The sequence below is a fragment of the Falco punctatus genome, assembly GCF_963210335.1.
Source record: "Falco punctatus genome assembly, chromosome: 4".
Taxonomy (NCBI): domain Eukaryota; kingdom Metazoa; phylum Chordata; class Aves; order Falconiformes; family Falconidae; genus Falco; species Falco punctatus.
Window position 1 is genome coordinate 89,598,182 of NC_137583.1, and position 23,484 is coordinate 89,621,665.

The window sequence follows — 23,484 nt, forward strand, 5'->3', positions numbered from 1 at the left end:
CAGCCTGCACTAAGATTTTCTTTCCACGGAAGTAAACCTGAAACAAAGTGCTAAGAAAATGTAGGATTGGTTATGGGGTGTAGGAGTAGTTACATAACAAATATTACAGAGGGTTTATTTTTTAATAAAGTTTAACTCTTCTGTGTAAAAGAACAGCGTCTTACTGGCATAGAATTATTTATTTGGACAGGTAGCAAATGTATTTTTCTTGTGTAAATATGACTACACAGTTGGCCAAAATGTGAACTACCGTTTTTCTCAGATAGTGAAGCCTACTGAAGTTGGGGATACATAAGGCTTCTTGGTGAACAGTCTAATAGAATAGTCTGTACTTTGTATGGCCTCCAGCTTCAGGTACCTGTAGTCGTGTCATAGGTACGATTATTCTTTAATGGATGGCTTATTCTTTGTTCAGGTTTACCTTTCAGAACTTTTTTCCTCAAGTTATTTGCAAATTAGCATTTCAAATCATGTTCTGTGAAGTACCATTTGCAGGAAGGGATAGCTTAATTTAGCAGTAACAACTGCAGTAGCTATGGGGTGTTTAAGGTCCTGCTGGAATACAAAGTAGGCTGTTCTGATTTAAACTGTTTCAGAACTAAGCATCTAGAGCGAAACACAGGTCTAAAATGACTGCTTACAGTGTAACTCAATGTGAATTTGAAGAAGGCTGTTACTCTTTGTTTCCACTTAATTCAGTTGGATTCCTGTCTTCAGTGACCCTAATGAACAGGTGTTATGTGGCCAAAATAATAAAAAAAAAAAAGGGGGGGGGGCGGCTTTAGCCATTTATTTTTAATTACTAGGCATGAAATATCTTTTAGATGTGCTTAATTCTACAAATTCTCATTTTGTCTTATGAAAAAAATCTTTACAGTGTTTAGATTTGGTATTACCATATATTTTTGTTACTCTTGCTTTTAAAAGCAAGCAGATTTGATCATCAGCTCACTTCAACAGTATTTCTTTTGCTTTTTTTAAAAGGCATGTTGAACATTTAGTCTTCAGAACAGTATAGTTTTTGTAATACCAGTAAATGGTATTTTCTGGTAAAACCCCCAAACAAATTATATCAATCCAGCTACACACTGATGTATGTTGATTTAATAAAATTGGGGGGGGGTTTCCAAAAATCAGTTAACAAACGCTTTCTGGAGCAGAAGATATTTCCATTAAAACATAATTTGGAAATGCATGTAATTCACTAGTGCAATGTGTATATGCACACTGAGACATTATGGGAGTTTTTTATTTCAGTTTACTTTGTATCTTGTTTTCATGCCAGTAAGTAACATCTAATATTCTTATAATTTCAGGAGTAGTGGAAACAGTGGTTTATCCAAACCATTAAAAGAAGAGCCGGTAATTGATTACTTTGATGTCCAGGACTGAAGTGATTGAAATGAAATTTAATACAGAAGCTTAGAGGTGAAGATACTAAGTTATTGTGTGAGGCGCTTTTTGGTTATCTGTTAAATGATCAGTTGTTTGGTATATTCATGATTTAACATCTAAAGTTACATTGATTGTGGTACTTTAAAAAGTTACGCATTTTTACAGTTTACATAACTGCATAATACCTAACAATAGTGTAACTTTTCAGACCTGGGTTTGGTGCAATTCTCTATCTAATGTGCTGTTAGAATGATGTAGATTCCATTGATGCCTTCAGAGTAAGAGAACAAAAATATATTTTTGGGGGTAGTAAGAACAACAGTAAATCTCCAAGATTTATTTTGACATATCTCACACAAGTTAAAATGGACCAGAAATAATCTGTGTTAAAAAATACTAGGGATTATATTAAAGTGTTTTCATATTTTATTAATTCACTTTTGTGTTAAAGTGGTGAATTTGGGAATTTGAGTTTCTCTTCTGCATGGAAGGAAATATAATATTTAGTCTGAATATGAATATACACACTGTATGCCCACTTTGAGCAGAGACTTCCTTTGGTCTATGAAAAAACAGGATTTGGGTAAGGTAGAGAATTAAGACTGACTTTGCTTTCTCTCAAATTTGATTTGAAAAAACCAAACCAAACATAAAACAAATAAAACCCCGAAACTAAAAATCCCAAACACCCACCCCCAAAACAACCACTACCACGCCCCCCCCCAAAAAAAAAAAAAATTAATACCAGACCTTGAACAAAATCAGACTTTATATATTATTTTGGTGTTCTATTTGGTTTACTTTGTATTTAGATGTTAGCTTGATGGTCTGGGGTTTTTTTGCATGGTTTTATTGGGGGGTTATCTTTTTCTGTACTGTGCAAGCTTAAGGTGAATCTGTGAAGTTTGCTTTAAGTATGTTACGAATTTGGAACAAAATTTGTAAAATTTATAAGACCATCTGTCTAAACTGTTTGGCAATGGAAGATCTTTGTTTTATGGGAAACGCCATGAAGAAAATGGGATGATGGTTTAAACGGTGAAGGACACCAAAGTGGTCTCGTAGAGGGTGAGTTGTTTCCAGACAATGAGTTAAGGTGGGTGACTATATCTCTGGGAGGTCTGATCAGAAGGGGTGGCACAGCTCTGAGTTTGAGTAATACCTGCTCACTTGAGGAGGTTCTCTGCACTGGTAACTTCAGTAACTCTGGTGCACTGTTCTAGTGTTCCTTGTGGCTGGCTGCATGTAGCACTATAGATGAGTCCCCTAGGCAGCATCGGAGCCTGCTCCTAACAGGGGCTTAGCATGGTGAAGAAGCAGATCTAGCAAAAGACTTGTCATTTTTTCATTTATTTTTCAGCCAGCTCATTATGGTGTAGCATGAGGTTTGTTGCCAAGAAAACGGAAGGCAGTTATTCATGCTTAGATTCGCTTACAGTTATCACGTGACCCTGAGCCTTAACGGTGAAGCATTCTGTGGCTACGTAATTGATCTTGAACAGCTTGTGGAACATGATAGAATGAGCAGCAAACTCACAGCGTCTGTCCCCCATAATATTTTGAAATTTAAAATGCATGCTGTTATTGCCGATTTTTGTAGGAGCTTATTTCACATTAAAAAAATATGCATTCTTAAATGTTTCTAAGGATTTGAAATGCGTATGCTTCAAGTAAAACAGCTGCCAGAAGGATTCTCAACCCTCAAGAGCGTTCAGGCTTTTAATTTTCATGTAGTGGTTTAAGCTGGTTTTACCTTTTTTATATATTTTGTGGACATGAAAAATAAATTAAATTGACACAGCTTATATTGCCCTTAATTTCTTAAGCCAATTAATGTTTGATTCTACAGTGTGTACTGCTTTCCTAAGTTCAGCTGAAGAAATAAGTTACTCGGTGTCTTCCCAGGAATGTAGTTCTTCAGTCCCTTCATTGTGAGGAGCGTACCTCCTCGGTGCTCGCAGACAGGTATCAGCTCACTGTGGCCAGACAAAGGCTTAATTCTGGTTTCAAACCTCAGAGGGATGTTAATATAGCACGGTATGGTTCAAGCTCATAGCACCTGTTAGGGAGAACGTTCGTCGTTCTACTGCAGGGGCAGGGGCTCAGCAGAAGCTAGCACATGCATCCAGCAAGCTGAGAGAATAAAGCTGGATGCACATGCAGCTGCTATACCATAGGTAGACTTAACATTACAGACAACCAGAGTGATTTAGTTGATCTTTAGTTGATGATTCTAATAAATAAAGCTGAAGCCCATTAACTTTTCACGCAGTTTCACATTAATATAGCTAAAACTGCACTTTTGCGCATCTGATTTGAAATTTAAAACTTAAAGGTTTTATAGCATTATATTTAGTTCTGCTCTTTGGAGTTTTTGTCAGATTATGGCTTTAACATAAAGTGTGAACCTTGGTGAGATGGACTTCTGCTGTCAAGTGTTTTGCTGTGGCTTTTAATAAGAAAACCCAAGTAATCTTCAGCTTCTCAAGATGAGATTAATGTTTATTACTGATTCTGTTCATACTGAGAAGTCGTAATTCTCATCACTAAACCTCTCAACTACATGAATGTGAAAACATTTTTATAGATGTGTTACACATCTAAATCGTGGCTGTTGAAGGTGTATCTGTAGTTACGAAGCGAGTCACATCTACAGAAGAAGTTATTTTGAAATGCATTTTAATAGCTCAGTTAAAAACATGATACCATACATTTACCTGGGGAAGTAAATACCAAAAAGAAAGGATTTATGTCTGTCTTCCCAGAACAGTTACATAGCCTTAAGAAGGAACTCAGCAAAGTTTAACAGTGGTGCTGTCTTCTATGTTCTGGTTTGCTTTTGCTGCAGTGTATCTGTGACTTTCATATGGAATAGTACTTAAAGGCTGTAGGTTTGATATCCGTGATAACTCATCTTCATATTGCACGTGTGCCTCATGGAAATATTTTTCAAATAGCTATTTTGTAAATCTGAGCTGGCCTTTACACCTTCTAACAGAAAAATGAGTGGATAAAAGAAATCCTTGCATCAGTGAAGTCAGTGACAGAAGTCCTGTTGACATCACTGGAACCAAGACTTAAGCTTTGATATGCTAGTCATTTTCCACAGCCTGAAGAGTAATATTTTCTTGTAAATTTATTTGAAAAAAGTACTCTGCAATAAGCATCTTTTGAAATAAATTGTGATGTCAGTTGGAATTCATGCAACTTCATGAAGTGCTTTTAAAATTGTGTATAAAATAGGCAGATACTTTCGCATTTGGGCTGTGCTATTGCCTATCTATATTGTTTAACATAAGTGCTCTGAATATTCAGTGCTTGGGTTTAACCTAAAATTGTGTAAGATGCATAAGTAGACTTCAATACTACTGTTTCTGTAGCAGTTTTGTACAGTATTGGCCGCATAATGAAATGAGCAAAGTAAAATTGTTCTAAAAGACATATTCTTAAGTTATTTGTGAAAGTTTTATATTTGACTTGATTTTTTTCAAGTTACTGGTATAAAATTACTTTCTCTATAAATCTGAAATAAATCTCGGTTGGAAGTTCAGTGTTTTGGAATTGTTTACAAGCTTTGTCTTGGTATTCCAAATTTGGAAGACTGAGATACCACAGAGAAACAATAAAGATTTAAATGGAAGTTTGGGGAGTCCTTTTCCTCAAGTTTTGAAATATGAGATGTGATTTCGTGGATTTGAAGAGATTTTAAGTGAACGATGTAAGGAGAGCGAAGCAAGTAAAGAGGGACTCCCCAGGAAAGGGAGAGTAAGGAGTATCTGCTGCCTTCTCAGGATTCAGCAGTACAGAAGAGATAATTATGAGAATATCTGAAAATGTACATAGTGGTTACCTGAAAAACCCTTTACTATGTCAGCCTAAATGCTACTTGGCAATAAAACGTATGATTTTAACTCATCGTCCCTTCATTTTTGTTTGCCCACTGTTCAATTGTAATGGTGACTCTGAAGAAGAGTGGGGTGGGGGGGGAGGATTAATGTTACTAAAAGGTCCTTGTGGACATTAGATTTAAAAAATACAGGATGACCAGTGTTGGGGGCGTGTGGGGGTGAAAACTTTGCCAACACAGTTTGGTAGATGGCAGGGAGACTCAAAAAGAAAACAATCTGAAAATCATTGAAATTACTTTAACTACTTCCTCCTGAAACTTCTGTAATGCCAAGTAATGCGTCTCCATTGGCAAAAGCCACAGAACTGAAGAACAGCAGCCGGAGAAAGGCAGCGCCCTGACCTGGTGTTTCAGGTGGAGTGCAAGATGGCTCAGAGAAATTCAATAAATGGTCTGAGATAGAGTTCTTGAAAGGCAGCTGAAAACCTTTTGCCTTACTGCCTCAACTGCCAGTAAGTTTGGACTGTACAGGATATTTTGGAGGACGAAGGTGGCATGTTGCAGCTATATAAGGATTGCAGAACAGTACTTCATTGGAAATCTCTGCCCTAAAAAAATACTTGCACTACATTTCAGACCATTGTTGACTAGAAGGTGACCGAACATCACTGTTACCAGTGTGTGCAAATGGTGGCAGAAGAGACAAAACAATTTTGCTTTCTGTTCGCTTACCTTGTCCGTGTTTGGGAGTAGTCATTCAAGTCATGACATGGTCACAACAGTCCCCTATTATGTTCAAAATAATAAAAACGCTTAGATGCTACTGTTCAATTAATGTTGGTTTTCGAGTATTTTAGGCTGTGTAGATGCTAAATTCCCAGCAGAAGCCTTGCTACTTAACAAGTGCTGTTCTCATCCTTTACTAAGATGCTGAATCCATAAGATGGTTGATGTGCATACTTTTATACAGTTAGTTTTAACCGTGAACTGGAATACCAGAGATGTTGAAGGGGTGTCCTTTAGAAAGGCTGTGTTTAGGACACTCCTGAGCTCTAGACCAGGTTTCTTAGACTTTACCATCTCAGGATTTTTGGAGGACATAGCACAGCTTTTTGAGCAGAGGGAAGGAGACCATGATGCTGCTATCTTGGGAAAAGCCAGGTCCCAGAAGGATCCTGGGAATCCTTTGGTGTTAACAGGACCCTGTTGCAGGTAGCAACATGTGGATCCTTTCGGCTTCCAGCCAAAGGACAGGCGAGTGTGCCTGTGTGTTCGGTGGATGAAATCTGTTGCTGAACGGGCTTTGTTTCCTTCAAGAGTAGGGCTGTGGTCTGGGTGAGGTGCCCTTCTATGGTCTAGAGTTGTGTCTTACTCTGCCACTCCATGAGCTACTGTTTCCAGCACTGTATTTTAAGGCAGCTGTCCAGTTTTACACTTTGGAAAATACAGGTGTGTCTCACAACAGAAGATGGGTTTTGCCACTGAAAGAATCTTTTTCAGAAAGAGCGTAGACCAGTGCGCAGCACCATTATGGTGTTTCAGGGAGTCCTCTGTAAACTGGTTTGGGCTCCGTTGTTGTATGACCTCCTGTTGCCTGCTCTGGAGCTCTTTTTAGTGAAAGGAAAGGAGGGGCAAAATGAGCCTGTTGTGTGGAGATCTGCTTTGCTTGCCCCTCACAACTTCTACTTTCTGTGAAATCGTGTCCAGGAACAGCCTCCCAGTAAACGGTTCAGCTTTCAACTGGATCTGAGGTGTACATATTCCAATGTCCAGTCTTCTTGCTACCCACATTTACTTCCTTAAGTGTAGGAAACTTATTCTAGTCGGAGGACTAGGCTTTGTTTGTAAGGAGCTGTAAGAAACTGAACTAAAAATCATGATCGCTACAAAGAAAAACTAATCTGTTAATAAAATACTTTTTTAATAGTAGATAGGAACCAAAGGGCTGTCACTTTCAAAATCGTGTATGTAGGGTAAGCTTACATGTTTTAATAGGGAGCATGGAGCATCTTTTATAAATCTTAAGTTATACAAAATAAAAGGCAGTGATGAAAACTAACTAGTGGAGTGGGAAGTGTTGGATAGTTGCTTGTCAAACGATGTACCAGCCTGTAGTTAGGAAGGAACCTTCTGGCCATTCTGGGCACCTAGAGAGCTTGTCTTTTTTTTTAACAAGCAATTTAAGGGATTTCAGAATTTACTGCTTACCCAGTAAGTTAGATACCTCTTAACAGATACTAATCGACACTGTTTCAGGAAGCATTAATTAAAATCTTCAGTCAGTGCAGTAGCTCCTGGGGTAAGTACTGATTTAGGTTGCTGTTTAAATTCAGTATGTTGGCATCAATTAAATAGGTGCCAAAGTTTCTGATTAAGTATGTGTCGGTGCTTAGGAAGGGCAGCTCAGCAGCTTCAATCAAAGGCTTACGCAATTTAATTATTGAAGTATGCAGTCATTAAACAGGTATTGGATTGATGCCACCAATGAAATAACTCATTAATTTTTGTTTAAAGCCTGTTTCTTGTAACTTTATTAGGCATTTGAAGAGTGCTACATCTTAGCTGACGTCTCAGTGCTTACTAAGTAATGTAGTAACGCATTTACTAAGAAGTAGCTGATAAAGCCCCATATGAAATCAATGGCATTATCCCATGTTCTCCCATTTTTTCCAGTCCTTGACTATGAGAAATTTTTAGTCTTCCGCCTAAATGTACACAAAGCCAGGCAGCTTGAATAGAATAACCAGATGCAACCATACAGGCTGGAGCCTGTTGTCTAGACAGCAGCTCTGTGTAGAAAGCCCTTGGGGGGTAGGGGTTCCTGGGGGGCAGCAGGTTGAACTTGAGTTAGCAGGGCAGCCCTTGCAGCAAAGGCAGCCAGCCGCGGGCTCTGCAATGTTAGTAGGCACGAAGTCGGCAGGCTGAGGGAGGTGGTTACTCCCCCTCCATTCAGCACTTGTGAGGCGACTTCTGTGGTGCTGGGTCCAGCAGTGGGCTCACCAGTACAAGAGGGATCTGACTGAACTGAGTCAGAAAGAGGACCACCACGCTGGTCAGGAGGAGGAGTACCTGACATACCTGCAGAGGCTGAATGCACTGGATTTGTTCAGCCTTACAGAGAGAAGAGTAAGAAGAGATCTTACTGCTGTCCACAACTAATGGGAGGGTATGGAGAAGACAGCCAGAGCGCACTGTAGAAGGACGAGAGGAAATAGCAGAAGTTGAAACATGGGAAATTATGACTTGATACATGCAAAATAACTTCTACCACGAGGGTGGTAAAATACAGGATGAGGTAGCTCAGAAATGTTACAGAATTTCCTTCCCTGAAGACATTAAAAAGTCAAATAGATGAGAACCTGAGCAACCTACTCGAACTGGGCATGCTTGGTGCAGGTAATTGGACCAGATCACCTCCCTGCGGTCCCTTACAACCAATATGATCCTGCAATTCACAGTCAACTTAAAGCTACGCTCTTGATTCAGTTTTGGCCTTGAGCTTTAACAGTTCTTTTTCTACATACAAAGTTGCCTGTCAAAAGTGTTCATAGAGATCAATTAATCAAATTCTGCCCACGTCTTTGCTGGGCAAAGACATCTTGGCTGTTCTGACCTCCCCGAGTTTCCTTTTGAAGAGGCTGGTTATCATCTTAGTCTGGTTTACTCATCTTTCTGAATGTTGCACGCAGTCTCCAGAAGTCACAAGCAATTCTATTAACAAGCTAATATCTGAGCGTTATATTTTGTCTTTTTCCAAAAGGCCGTGATTGGTTAATTGATAGAAGAGGTAATTCCACCGTCGCATTGAAGCGTTCTGTGCTTACAGCTTCTGGCGGTTTTGTTCCAAATCTGACAGTTGGTCTGTTGTTGTTGTTTATTCTGATACAGCTTTTGTACTTTTCTAACATCTACCATTCAGTAGGTTTTACTCATTTATCGGTAGAATATCTTCTGACAGAGTGAATTGAATGAAACGAAATAAAATTGTCATGGTTTCCTAGGACCCCATAAGCTATATATGCAATTTTGTAACTCACGACAAGGCTGTAATCCTTCAGTTACTACAGTGTTTGCAGATTCAAAGATAGCTATAGTTAAATTCATATATTAATTTTGGGGATAATAAGAGCAGATTTTTAACAGAAGATTTAAGTGAATGAAAAAAATATTTCAAAGTTTCATAACAAGTTTCTTTTGCATCAAAGAATGTCTAAAAAAAATCTAGAAAGGCATTGGCTTGAAGAGAGAGCTCTTGTTATTCTGAGATTAATAAAGCATTCTTTAAGTGTTACCTGATACTTAATTCCTTAATGATGCAAATACTTTTAATGGCCAAACAGCTTCTATTATCAAAAAACTTACTAAAGCCGAGTCAGTTAATTCTGTGGAATCGACATCTTGCCAGCTATAACGGAAAAGGTTTGTTTTCAGAAGCAAAAGGATTTGCAAAAAATAACTTGAGCAGTGGCAGATGTGCTACTTTTCAAGTTAATATAAACTAAAAACTGTCATGCTGTAAAATATTTTCCAAAATGTTATCCAGGTCTACAAATTGAAAATATTAATGTGAAAGCAATTATATCAGTAAAAACTACTTTGGAATTATGCACATTTAGACCTAAGACTTCCCCTTTTTCCCACCAAGGTCACAGCTGAAGAGTACAATTTTGGATTTACTTTATAGCACACTGGCTCCCATCAGTTACTGATTCTTGTTCAGTTCAAATTCAGTCCTCCAGCCAGGTCAGTAAGGATCCTTCCCCTCTCCAGGTATGAGCCCCCCCAAATTGTTACTAGGTGGGAGGTTTGGCCATTCTGGGTGCAGAGTGCGAGTGTGGCCCCATGTGAATCCATGACAGAAGGAGTTTTAGGAAAAGCAGATTGGGCAGGAGAGAGTAAAAGGCACGCTCTCAGGTAATGATTGGTGATTTTCATGCCAGACTTCCTGGAATATTGTATTGTAGCTAGCAGTCTCTTGGCATAAGGGTGCCCAAACACATGGAGAGCGCTGGAAGGGGATGAGGAGGATTTCTTTCTTCATGCTTGAAGACAGGAAGGTAGCAAGGAAGGTCGCATACATCTGCCACTGTAGATGAATGACACTGGAAGTTGGCTGGAGCCATGTGCCTTGTGCTCTTGAGCTTGGTTTCCCAAGGGTGTGCCTAAGGGTATAAGACAGCCAGAAAACTGCAGGTTTGGCTGAAACGGGAGGAAGAGAGGAGTGGCGCTACCATATGTGGTAGGGAACAAAGGGACTGTCACTCCAGCAGCCCAGGTGTGGAGAGTCTTCTAGCACACCTTAGGGTCATGAGGTACTCGTAGTGACATGGCATGCAGGAAATGTTGCTCAGGCATTTTCTGCTAAAAGGGCAGAAGATCAAGCTCTGGAGTGAGATGTGGGTGGAAACAGTTTCACAGTGATGGGGAAAGATAGCAGCAGAGCAGGACAGCATAAGGGATGGGACACACAGACTCAACAGTATTCCTGAGCATATTGCGCCCTGGACAGCAGCCAGCGATACTCTCCAAAAACAAATGGAGCTGGCCCAGCCGTTTGGAAAGTGTGGGCAGACCATTCTGGTGGCACAGCAAGGGACAAAATTGTTTGAAATAAGAATGGGAGATTCAGGCAAACATGAGCTAATGATTGCAGACTGTGATCAAAAGAGAAACAGGTGGATTATGCTTGAAGTTCATGGTTACACCAAAGCTCACAGTAAAGAAGCTTTGCATGGTAGGTGATGGAGTGAGTTGGGGGGTGACTGGGAAGATCTGTTCCTCCAGGCTCTTTACATGATGTTCATTACTTTCAAAAGGTGTAAACTCCCTCCCCTCTCCTGCCAAATGTGGGGTAGACCTTCGACAAGAGTTTGGCCTGCTTTAAAGGGTAAGCAAAGTCACAGAGGAGTGGATGAGAATGCCAGTACACTGAAGACTCAGAAGATTTGAGAAGTTCACTTTGCAGTGGGCACTGAGTTCTTTCTCCTGACTAGCCCAGGAGATATCGCATGATGTGCTTGTTGCATTAAGTACCAGAAGGCTTCCTGGTTTTAAGATGGACAGGGTGCCAGGTAATAGCATGGAGTTACAGCCTATCAAGGGATAGGAAAACAGTACTGCTCTGTTCTATGACGGTGTGCCATTTAGAGGGGAAGTTTTGTTCATCCTTAGGACCAGTAAGTATTAAAGGGACCAGTGAATTCTTATTGATCTTGTCCTCTAACTGGAGGTATAAATTGCCTTTGATTCTATTTTTGTAGAGCTGCCAGAGATGACAGAATATTCTCTGTTACGCTCTATGAGATACTGTTTCCTTGGCTCATCATCTTCAGTGATAACATTCCTGTGGTTGTAGAATATGGTTTACAAAACATATTAACTTAACGTTTTGACTGCTACTGGTAAACCCCATGTGATTTTAATCTATTGAGATTCAAGTTCTAAGGCCAGGCACAGTGGTTGCTCAACAGCTTGTGCAGTCTTTAAAGCAGATGAGCCCAATGCTAGAATGAACAAATTCAAAAGACTGCTCATGTCACACATTGTCCTAATGACTTTCTATTTGTTGCACAGCATAGTAGGATTGTGGCTGGACTTGTGACATTTACAGGGCAGCAGATTCCTGCTAGCAGAAAAGATGACAGCTCTATTGTTTGCATACACAGGGAGCCCCAGGACAAATTCCTCGCTCTTAGTACTGGAATGAGAGAAGAGAGACAGTTGCACTCGGCTAGCAATCCGGCAAAATGCTTCAGTTTTGCAGCCGAGGGTAGTAACGCTAGGCGGAGTCTGTGCCATCTCAGGGCTGAAAAAGCCAGGCTGTCTGGGAAGCAGCACCGCGTGTTGTACAGAGGCTGAGGCCGAAGGGCTGCTCGTAAAGGACCGCATGCGCCAGTGCGTGAAGTGAACCGCAAGGTAAGTGTCACTTGGAGAATGTGGGCTGTGGGGAAGCCCCCTTCACCCACAGCCAGGGGAAGCTTACAGCAAGCAACTTCTAAGACCAATAATGGTTGGGTTGGAAGTGTGTGTTTCCTTACCCTAAGGATGTTGTTGAAAACAAAAAGCAGAATACTAAGAATTAAATAAAGGCCGTACTATTAGACCATGACTACAGTGGAAGCAGCAAGACCCAGGCTTTGGGATGCAGTCTACAGACACATGGTCTTAGAGACCACAGCTATGGCCGAAAGACCAAGTGTACCAAAAAAAAAAGTGGGGGTTTTGCAGAGCTGAAGACCATGGTTATTATTTGGTACAGAGGAGCAACAAAGCGGAGGGCATCAAAGTGCTTGTTTTGCAGACAATTCTTGGCCCAGCAAAAGAGAAAACACTGTTACAACAAAGACTGCTTATTAGTAAAGCTAAACCATTTCTGCATTATTGTGAGCATCTTGCTAGGGAGTGTTTATTGCAACCACAGGTCCCCCAGGTGCAAGCTGCTCTTCTGAATCTGCTGGACAGTGGACGTGTGTCCTGCTAGGGCAGAAGAGAATCCTCTGGAAGGGACATCCTTAATACTGCACTCATCGTATAGAACGAGGGCTTGTGCCCACTGTGAACAAGTTCACAATGAGGGTGTCTACCAGGAGGGGCCACTGATAGTGCACCAAAGTTCTGAGGGGGCATTTGAAAGTGCTGTGTTACCTCTACAGACAAATGTAGCAGAGGAGGTAGAGTGGGAGGCATCCATGCAAGATGTACAGCAATGGTAATGGCACATCCAGGCGGTTGGAGCTAGGCAATATGTAGAAGTATCACCACAAGAACTGTATGAAATGTTTGCTTTAACCACTCATGCCGACTGTTTGAACCTGGTGATTATGCTCGGCTCCATCTTGAAGCTGTCAGACCCTTTATATTCTGCCGCTATTAATTTAAGCAATATGAAAGCAGAGAGAATTTTAGACTGTACCAGTACTCTCCTACAGACTAAATGAGAGCTGTGGGTTTGATCAGACTTTCCTCTTGCCTATCGTTACTATAAAAGCAGTTTGGAGCATATGACACAGAACCTTACAGTCTATCTGCCATTCTAAAATCATAGATAAAAAGTGGTGCTATTTAGTTGATGCAACGCTGGCTTTCCCAGGTTTCCCATTCTCTCAACTAGACACAAAGTCATCCCCTTCTGTCCATTCAAGCCCAAACACATTGTATACAATTATGGCAACTGGTTCCTCCCAGTCTCTTCCTATGTCATCTTTCTCATGGGCATTTCATTCTAGGTGGAATGTTCCATTTTTCTCTTGTCCAATTGTGAGGACAGGTCTTCTTCACAAAGTAGGTGTTTAAAGGAGGATCTTGCAGCAGTTGCTGAGCTAATTGAGCAGTTTCTGACTCCTTTCTCTGCTGTGACTTGCTGCTGCCTATTTCCATGGCTTTGACAGGATGAACAATCAACTCTGGTTAAGGAGGTATTCAAGTCTCCTTGTTCTAATTCTACAGGAATTATAACTAGATTAATATATTAGGGTGTATATAAACACACTTTATAAACTATATACGTATATATATATCTCAGGTAATAAATCCTACAGTAACAGTAATTTTATATATTTAAGCCCTTAATATCAAAAGAAAAAATGTGTTCTTACAGGCAACAGAATCTCCAGAGTGGGAGCGGGTTAAGACATTCACTGTCTCCAGATAAATGTTTTGTGAGAGAGTGATGAGCTGAAATAGTGGAAAGTGCTCTTTACAAGAACACTGTACACCTCTACAGAATTCTAGTGTTTTAACATTGAAGTACTAACTACATCATCTATACCTTTAAATATTGAGACCGTTTTCTCAGAGATGTGATTCCCTCCACCACATGCCTACATAAAGGTATAACCAGCTAAAAGAAAGTATATGCTGCAAGTATGACTTGTTCTATTTAGAGTGCTGTCCTAAGAAATTGGCCAGCCAAAGTATTCCTTTGCCAGTATAGACTGTATCTCCACCAGGAACACCTGACTGAGATAACTCTTCGGACATATATATTAGATGAAAAAAATAGTAATAATCTGAAGTCCCATTCGCTTTACTCTGCCTGCATCCCTCCAGTTTACATAAAATGAATCTGGTTCCACACATTTTAAAATAATTTGTAAAGAAACTATTGGAGAAACAAAAAAAAATAATCACTAGGTAGATGGAAGCATAAATCAAGATGACAGCTTCTTGTTACGTGCAAAAATGGCTGATGAATTCAAAGAAAACTAGTAGTAACAGGGATGGCTGCACAGATTTTTAAATCCATGAAGTAAAAGCTTTCAGAGGAAGTTCCCAGATTTTATCCAGACCACTGTTCTTCAGAAGCCCTTTATTTCCTCCAAGATTGAGCCAATAGCTCCTAATCTGATTCTGGCATTCAATCAGAGATTTTCTATTAGATTAATTGCTCTTTAGTACCCTACACTATCTACCTGCAAAACTAGTCCCATAATATAATCTAGTCATCTCATGCTCTTATTAATAGAAAATAGTCTAATTTTCTTTTCCTGGATCACTTTTGTGAGTCTCTTCTGCACTTGTTTAAATATACAGGCATCAATTCCTGCATTTTGAATTCCTAGTGCAATACTGCTTTGTCTTCTGCCACACACCATTATTGCCACATCAAAAACTTAGTTTTAGTCACACCACAACTTCATGTAGTGCTTCCTCTAAATTACTCTGCTCACCTCAAAAATTTCACTCATTACTCATTCTACCCATTGGAATGCCTTTATTTTTTAATGACTTATTTTTTTGCCAATCCTGGCAAACAAATGTGTGCTTTACTGTGCAACAGGAAGCAGACCACATTTCTGATGATCATGTTTTCTGATGAAAACAGCGTTGATAACGCAGGAATGTTTTGGTTATTGCTGAAGGGTGCTTACACAGTCAAGGCCTTTTCTGCTTCTCAGACTGTTCCAACAGTGAATAGGATGGGGGTGCACACAAGGCTGGGAGAGGATACAGGCAGAACAGCTGACCCCAGCTGACCAAAGGGATATCCCATACCATATGATGTGGTGCTCAGCAATAAAAGCTGGGGGGAGGAAGAGAAAGGGGGGATATTCAGAGTGATGGAATTTGCCTTCCCAAGTAACTGTTAGCATGATGGAGCCCTGCTGCCCTGGGGATGGCTGAGCCCCTGCCTGCTGATGGAAAGTAGTGAATGAATTCCAAAAGAAACCCCTTTGCCTTGGTGACAGAATGACTGCTGATGTCAGTTTTCTCAAAATATAAGGACAATAGAATTGCACAAGAAATGGCAGCTTCGTAACATCTGGGTTTACTGGAAAGAGAGACGTTGGACAGGATGAAGAAAGATACTCAGGAATGGGAGAGACAATGCAAGGCTGTCTGGGTGGTGATTGTACGGTCCCAGTCTTAACAGATGCAAAAAATATGGGTGTCCACTAATAGCTTTAAGATTGTTTTATATAGTTAACTAATACAATAAGGATAATTTCATTTGGTGCCGTGGATTCAAAAATATTCAGTTGATACGAGTATTCTGTTATATTGTTCTTTCCTAATTCTGGCCATAGTTGTCATAGGTGTTTAATTTTGGTAGGCATTAGCAGATACTTTCATTTCAAATAAAAGATGAAATACACAAGTATCAAATACTTAACCTTCTGTACTGACCATTGTTTGGGCTTCCTTTTACTGCTAGTAGACTACTTTCTTCTTACTGCTTAAATCCTTTGCTAGCATTGTCCGTTTTGCACACTGGTCTTAGTTGAATCTTGTTTCTAAGAGCAAGTTGGCGGGCAGCATATAAGACTTTCTCATAATTTTGTTCATTAAATTACAGTCGATTTCAGTTATATATCAGCTTTGGCTGATTTATTTCCAGTTCCATATTCCTTACAAATCTTAAGTGATATTTTAAACAAAAAGTGTAATACTTTTATTCTTTCTTTTCTTCACCGTCCTACTCCTTCTATTAACATTCATTGATTTATTCCATTAAAACATTTAAAAAGTTGCCCCCAATGTATCATTGCTGAAAGCAATGATAATGTACCTCAGCAGCTCAGATGTATCAATATGGCAGTATCATCTATCTTTTCTATCAGTGTCAGTTCTGAAAATCTCTTCTGGGAATCCACATTTGCTAAGACTTTCAGACTAAACCCAGTAACTGACAGAGAACTAAACATTTTTCCTTTCAAGACCAATTATTGTTAAGATATCACCACCAAGTAAGGACACAAAAATTATTTTGTTCATTAGTTTCATTGTAGCAGACTTCTAGGAACAGAGAAGAAGGTGGAGAGCACTTCTAACCCCTGTGTAAGCAGAAAAAGATGAGCCAGAATAATCGTTGCTTTCTACATAGCTACATTTAAAAAAAAAAAAAAAAAAAAGTGAAACCACTAGTATTGTAGTTCCCACTTGAGGACTAATCACCTAGAACTCCCCTGGTGGTATGTGCTAAGGGACTAGACGCTCCGTATCCATGGCTTAGTCTGACTTCAGAAAACCACTGCCATGTGAGCTGCCTAGCTAGGGAAAACAATGCCCTTCTGTTTATGCTGTAAAAGTTCAAAACTTAAAAAAAGTGAAAAACTGGAAAGTTCAAAGTTGAACATCATGTCCTTGGCCAAAGCCACCTTCTTGGCTGCAAACAAGGTGATATTTCATGAAGAGTTACAAGGCTTTGCGCAGCACTCAGCCCTTTCATACAGTTTCCTGAACTTCCATTGAGGAAACAGTTCAAGGTGTAATGTCCCAAATGACGGTGCAACTTAGATCAGGATTTGCCTTTGCATTACAGCATAGGCATTTGTTCCTGTAAGGCAAAACTGGCTGATGTTGAGAGCTTATCTCTGAAGAAAAGCTGTGAGAACAGGCTGTAGCAGAGATGTAGACAGCTTTTCTAAAGGCAATGAGCATCTCTTAGTCAGTTAGCTTGCAGCACACAGTCTCTAGATAAGTGTGATCAAAGTCCATATAGAAGGCACAACCTAGCCTGTTTTCCTGGAATCCACCACAGCTGTGTTTGTCACTGAATTACAATTAAATTTGGGGAAAAAAACCCCAAAATCTCTTCTAAAACCTGGCTCTTGCTTCCAAGCTCTTTGGCCACCAAAAGATGTCATTTCAGCACCAGTTGCCTCCCAGCTTCAAACCTGGGTAAAAAATTCCATTTGCTTCTTGGCTGGAAAGGCACTGTTTAATCATGTTTTACTTCCTCAGGCTATTCTGATAGCCACTGTCCAATTGTATTCCACTGGATGATATGGGGACACTGAGTCATGATTAAAAAAAAATAATAAATGATCCACAGAGACTACACATTCTCAACTACTGTGAAAATTATGATTTTTAAAAAACAGTAAATCTAATACAGGTATGAGTTTTTATATGTATTTAGTTGAGCACAATATACAGAAGGAATAAAATTATGTTCATCAGTATTTCAGCATGACAAGATGTATTATAATTTTAGTCAATAATCAAATTTTAAACTGTAATTGTGGCCATTGCAATAGGTTACAGAAGGGCATCATCTGGAGCAGCTGTTTTCCATCAGTTTGCAAGCTCATTAAGTTGGCTAGCTTTCCTGGTACATAAAAGGTGTTTGCTCTCTTCACTGAGAAATAACTGTACAGTTTGTTACTACCGTTCAGGGAACTTCTGTTTCCACCTTTGTTTTACAACCCTCCAATAATGGAAAGAAAGATGGCAACTGAGGAAAAATGCCAGGAAACTCTGCCTCTAGTTGGAACACAAAACGATGAACTTAGCATAATCTCCTTATAAACATATATATATATATATATATATACAATTATGTTTGTGTGTGTTTTCAACTTGACTTTATCACAGATGTTAGCAGAGAAGCATAAGAAAATTAAAAGGAAGAAAGATAAACTGTAACTAATGTCTGGGCATTTTAAATTCAGCATTTTGAAAGCAATTTTGTATTTTTTTAAATCATCTAGTCATTATAATCTACAGAAGATGTGAAATGGATAGATTTACTGTGTCACTCCTAACCATGCCTGTGAAGCCTATATGTAGGTGAAATATTCTCAGCTGATAGCAATGGACAAGTTACAAGACCAAGTAATGTTCAACTAAGAAGAATCCCTGACATTATTTTTTTTTAAAAAAGTAAATTGACATAATTTATGGAGGGAGAATGAAAATTGCCACCAGCTGATTCCAACAAATGCTTCAATCTTTTAAAGAGCCAGTTACAAACAATAATGAACTACATTAAGGCTATGTTCCTTGGCATTTAATACTACACAAATACATGGGAGGAATTTGGGTGCCTGTGTCCAAGATGGCAACAGAGAAGACATACTTCCCTACTAACAAGGTAAGTGACTTGTCTGATTTAGTCAGTATTTGATTTTCAACTTCACACATAAAGAATCAGCCTGTCTGCACAGATTCACTGCAATTCAGATAAAGCAAAGAAACACCTGATTTTGCCCATGTCCTCTGAGGGTCCTCATCCAGCAGACATATTGAAGAATATGGTGTATAACAGTTAAAAGTTAGTTAATTAAAAACAGAAGGAGAAGTGCCTACTTTTAGCATAATAACCTGTTATTTAGAGTACTCCTCCAAGTGGATTCTAAACATTTCTTGCCTGAGGGGATTCAACTGAGGAGATTCAACAACTCACTCTTCCAAAGGAGTGTGTATCAGGGAACAGACAGTGATGAGGGGCAGAAGGGATTTTCACCATTAAGTACAGTTTCCCTTCAGAAGAAAAGCAATGCAGTTGAATTATGCGGTGGGTTTTTTTCTGTCAAGTACCCTAGGCCAGCAGAATAATAAAACACAGTTAAAGCGAAGTAGTACTGAACAAAGTTAGTATTAACTTCCATTTTATTATCTCAGTGTTTCTATCTGCCATTCATTTGACCAGGTATTGCTCTTTAAACTCTTCATATTTTTCTAATGTGCTTCAGTGTTCTGCTCACTTATTGGGCATTATGAAACTTGTTTCACAATTCATTTAAACTTTGGCAATGATTAACCTGCAATGCTAATGTTGCAAGTTAGTATCACTGTGTCTGCTAGCAGATGCCATCGAGAGGGTGGAGAAGCTGTTCATTTTGGCAGGGGATGAGTTTAAGAGGCACAATTGCTTTGAATACTTCCACGATGAGCCCAGTTTTCACTCTCCCATGCAGTGGTTTAGCAATAACAATGAGGAGCAAGTGCATGTGAAAGGTATGCTAGCAAATAGTACACTAAGAAACATGTTGGTATTCCTACCTTCATCCTGCAGAGAGATTTGCACTGCAGGTTTTTTTAGTCAGTGAAAATAATTTATTTCACCACTTCTGTAACTAACAAAACTAGCTCCACCTGGCCCATGATGTGCAGTCAGAAAAATACTATGCATATTCTAAGGTTGCATCTCTGCAGTTTTGGCACAATCTCTCAGCTCAAAGTATATGTGAAACACTGCATCAGGTGGACAAGCAACAAAATCAGCCTAGGGCTATAATGATTTGAACTGCTGTCTTCGGAAAGAACAACTCCTACGTGGATGGATCAATATTTAATGCAGATGCCAAAGCAAACCAACTTTCCATTAGGAATGCTGGCATTGTCTCAAAACCACTCTATCTGTAACTGCCTGCAAACATGTCAAATGGCATGCTAAACATGCTAAAAGACACAAAACTATAGCTTTGTGCCTTTCATTCCTGAAATTAAACAAAACCCAAACAAAACCAACAAATTACACCCTTGCACATTAATCGTCATAGGAGTTTAACTGTCCAAGCAGGCATCAATGTCCAACCCACTGAGCCATGCAAAGTGAGCGTGAGTCAACAACGGTTAACCTTGTCAACAACAACCTTACAGAGTTGTAGCAGATTAAAAATTTCAAGGTGCACTGTGTGCATTAGCTTCTCTTAAGAAGAAAAGCTACCTAGAGAATAAATAGAATTACGAACAATAGTATGAAAAGTGCAGCGAGACAGGCTGAGGAGACACTGTGTTTGTTCTGTGCCATATTGTTAAAAAAAGCACACAGAGGGAAAGGATGGGTAAGTTAATTCTGCAAGTGATATTGAACTGCAACAAGGATGAACAGAAATTAGAGCTCCTAGAGCATTAAGACAGTAGTGCTGTTACATGCGCCATAACACAGGCTTGGCCTTTTTCATAGCAGCGGATGGCTCTCATTCTGGTTTATGACCAGAAAAGATGGGACCTGTTGAATTAATATTCCTTTACTGCTTCCTATATGGCATGGCAAAACCACAGGAGCTAGGTCTCACGATGTTCCCACACCATGCAACACTGACAAGGAAAGGCAAATGTAGAAAGGAGAGAGCAGATGTAGATCCTGAACGCAACAGATAACATACCAAGTTTTTAGTTCCCTTCTACTTTTCTGTTTTGTTTCTCTTGTGCCTAGTTAATGTGGGCTAGTGGTTGCATTTGTATGGAATCAGAAAGAAGTAGTTTGCAAAGTACCTCTGGTAGTCATGTAGTGCAGCCTCTTATGCTAAGAACAAACTTCAAGGGCAGATCAAGTTACTTGGAGCTTCACCCAGACAAGCATTAAGGAGCAGTCAAGACCATAATCTCCCTTTGGGAGAGAAGCCAATCATGGCAACAAGGCTAGCAGGGCAGGAGCTTCACCAGCCAGGGACTAGTTCCACAGTATCCAAGTGAGACAAGCAGGCCAGGCTCTGGGTCAACAAAGTCCACGGTGAAGCACAGCTGTGATGGAACTGGGGACAAGTACACCTATGCCATAGATAAAATCAAGACAGAAGGCCCAGGCATGAAATTACATGGAGCCATTCAGCCCCAGAGGCAGAGGTTGTGCAGGTAGAAGTGTCTCAGGTGAGGCTGGTCAGCGCAATTAAGGCCTATTAATGCACTCAGGGTCCTGACAGTTTTAGATAGCACTAAGGATGGAGAAGGATGCAACCAACAGCCTTCTTTGCTAGGTTTCTTCTTTGCTAGGTTTTTTCATACGTGAGGATACTAAGCTAGAGTAAGATCACTCTCCAAATACATGAATTTCAGCTCTGCTGGTTGGAACAAATTAACCTGAAGTCTGAAAAGAAATCTGCCTAGTGTGGCCTTTTCAACAATCTTGCTGGACAATTCAGCAACTTTAAATGGCATTCCTGGAGTTAAAGCACATCACGTGGTTTCTTTGCATCTATTTCTTCCATAACTTCTAATCATCAATTATTGGTACTAGTCCTTGGGGTAATCAGATCCCCTTATCTTTTGGGGAGTTTCTCAGCTAATGGCTTCTCCTTGTCTGCCTGCTATGTCTTGCACTTTGGAAACTTTCTCTGTTGAGCATTCTCAGTTACTGTCTAAAAAAGCAGAATCCCTATCCCAGGCTCCAGTGTCAGAAAGGTCCATGTGAAAAACACTGCACTGACTAAGGCAGGTACACACACACCTTTTCAATCTGCTGTTTATCCACCTGATCTCTTCAACAAAACAGACTATGCAGGTTTTCATACAGTACACTGAAGCCAGAAATCTGAGAAATCCTGCTGTCTATCATAGCACCTTAGGAGTCTACCCAGCTTCAGGGACTACAAAACACCGTAAACTATCACCATGTAAACTAATGGCAGGATAAAGCAGCCCAACTCTGTCTGAGGATTTCTACAAAGCTTAGCCATGGAAGGCTTTATCAAATGTTGAGTTTTGTGCTTATTACAGAAGCCACAGGAGTTTACTGAAAGATAAAATTATGTCATACAAAGCCTGCCCATGAGCCAATGGCTTTGCTCTGCTAAAAACTCAAGTAAAATCAAGCTATGTATGCACATTTAATGCAAAGAGATTCAGTAAAGGATTACAAAGCAGTCTTGTCAGAAACCTGTGCTGTGGTATCAGCACATGCTCTGGCATATCATTACTCAGCAAGCATGTGACACCCCTACTTTCCCCAGCTAATTTGTTCAGCTAAGATTCATATACCTTCTGAATAGGGGAATAGTTGTTGAATCCAGTTGCGTTCTGAGCTTTTTATAAGTGAAAATACTTTCCACTAGTTTTTCAAATACCGTTCAATAATTATACATACCCATTTTTTTGTGATGATATCCTAACATGCTTCATGCTGTGGTGGATACAGCTTCCTAAATCATTCCAGGAAAGAATCCCCCAGAATGTTCTTTATCAATGATTTTGTTATTTGGAAAGAATGAGAAATCAGCCAGCTGGCCAGATGCCACATTTCGGAATCATACCAGCATCTGCTCTTCTATCAGCATGCTCTGGAAGACCCTGGAAGAGTATAGCCAACTTCTTTCATAACAGAGACGTCATACAGGATTTCTGGAGCTGCTGCTGGGTATTCCGTTTCCACAGAAAAGTGTGATTACACCACTGTGGTCTTGTTGATCCTGCCTAAAAAGTGCCGGTTCACTGCTTGCATTGACTATGTTGGCAATGACTACTTTCATCAGGTTTTCACAGGCTTCCATTTCCAGGTGCTCTGAACGCAAGACAGACACAAAATCTAACATTTTGCTGTAGGTGTGTCTCAGTCATCACCACAGATTATGAACAGCTACTGCAGCATCTCTGCAGAAATACCCTAGGCATGAGCACTTAGGCAACAGAAACTCTCTGGCTCTCACAAAGTTGGAGTCCATTGCAATGTGCTAACCTGAACTGTGTTCTAGATGACAGTGATAACAGACTAAGGAATCAGGTGATAGCAGGTTGTGATTGCCCCTCTTAAGGAGAGACAAGTAGTCAACAGACTAAGTCGTAGAACAGTACCACTTGGCATGGTGTATGGGACTTCGGGAAACACTTGTTTGTACACTAGAAATAAAAAGCACTGTGTAGCTGGCTCGCATTTTGGTCACAGTACAAGACAGAAACATTTGAAGAGTCAGGAAGGTCTGGCAAAGGTCAGACAAGAAAGGTGTCACAGTCAATGTGGGTTACGCTATATCCTTTTTGGAGTTATTGTTTCCCAAGATAAATGTTCACTTCCTGCAGTCCTGATACTCAGATGTATTTATGGCTGCATTATAATCCCTTTATCTGTTTGATTCAGATTACAGACATTTCCCCCCATTACTTATTATTGCAATCATTGTCACCCACAGACTTTACCAGAAAATCTAAATTAAATTTCGTTATCATTCTGCCTCTGCTAACACCTTGAGATCTATCAGGAAGCAGTGTTGAAATACATGGAAGGTATATGGAGTTAATTCCACAGAAATTTCCAACGAAATTTCATCTGGTACCAAATCAAATGCCTTGGCTATTTTCAT

At 39.9% G+C, this 23,484-nt stretch overlaps 1 protein-coding gene across 2 annotated transcripts in view; it reads left to right on the top strand.

The window, feature by feature from the left end:
• Positions 1 to 5,306, top strand: part of NFX1 (nuclear transcription factor, X-box binding 1) — a 75,224-nt gene extending 69,918 nt beyond the window's left edge. For both annotated transcript variants that reach the window (XR_013927334.1, XM_080382121.1), the window contains one exon: positions 1,317 to 5,306. Coding sequence is in view for 1 of the 2 variants with exons in the window: in XM_080382121.1 (XP_080238247.1) it covers positions 1,317 to 1,392 (76 nt within the window). In the remaining variant the exon portion in view is untranslated. The remainder of the gene's footprint in view (positions 1 to 1,316) is intronic.
• The last annotated feature ends 18,178 nt before the right edge of the window (positions 5,307 to 23,484 follow it).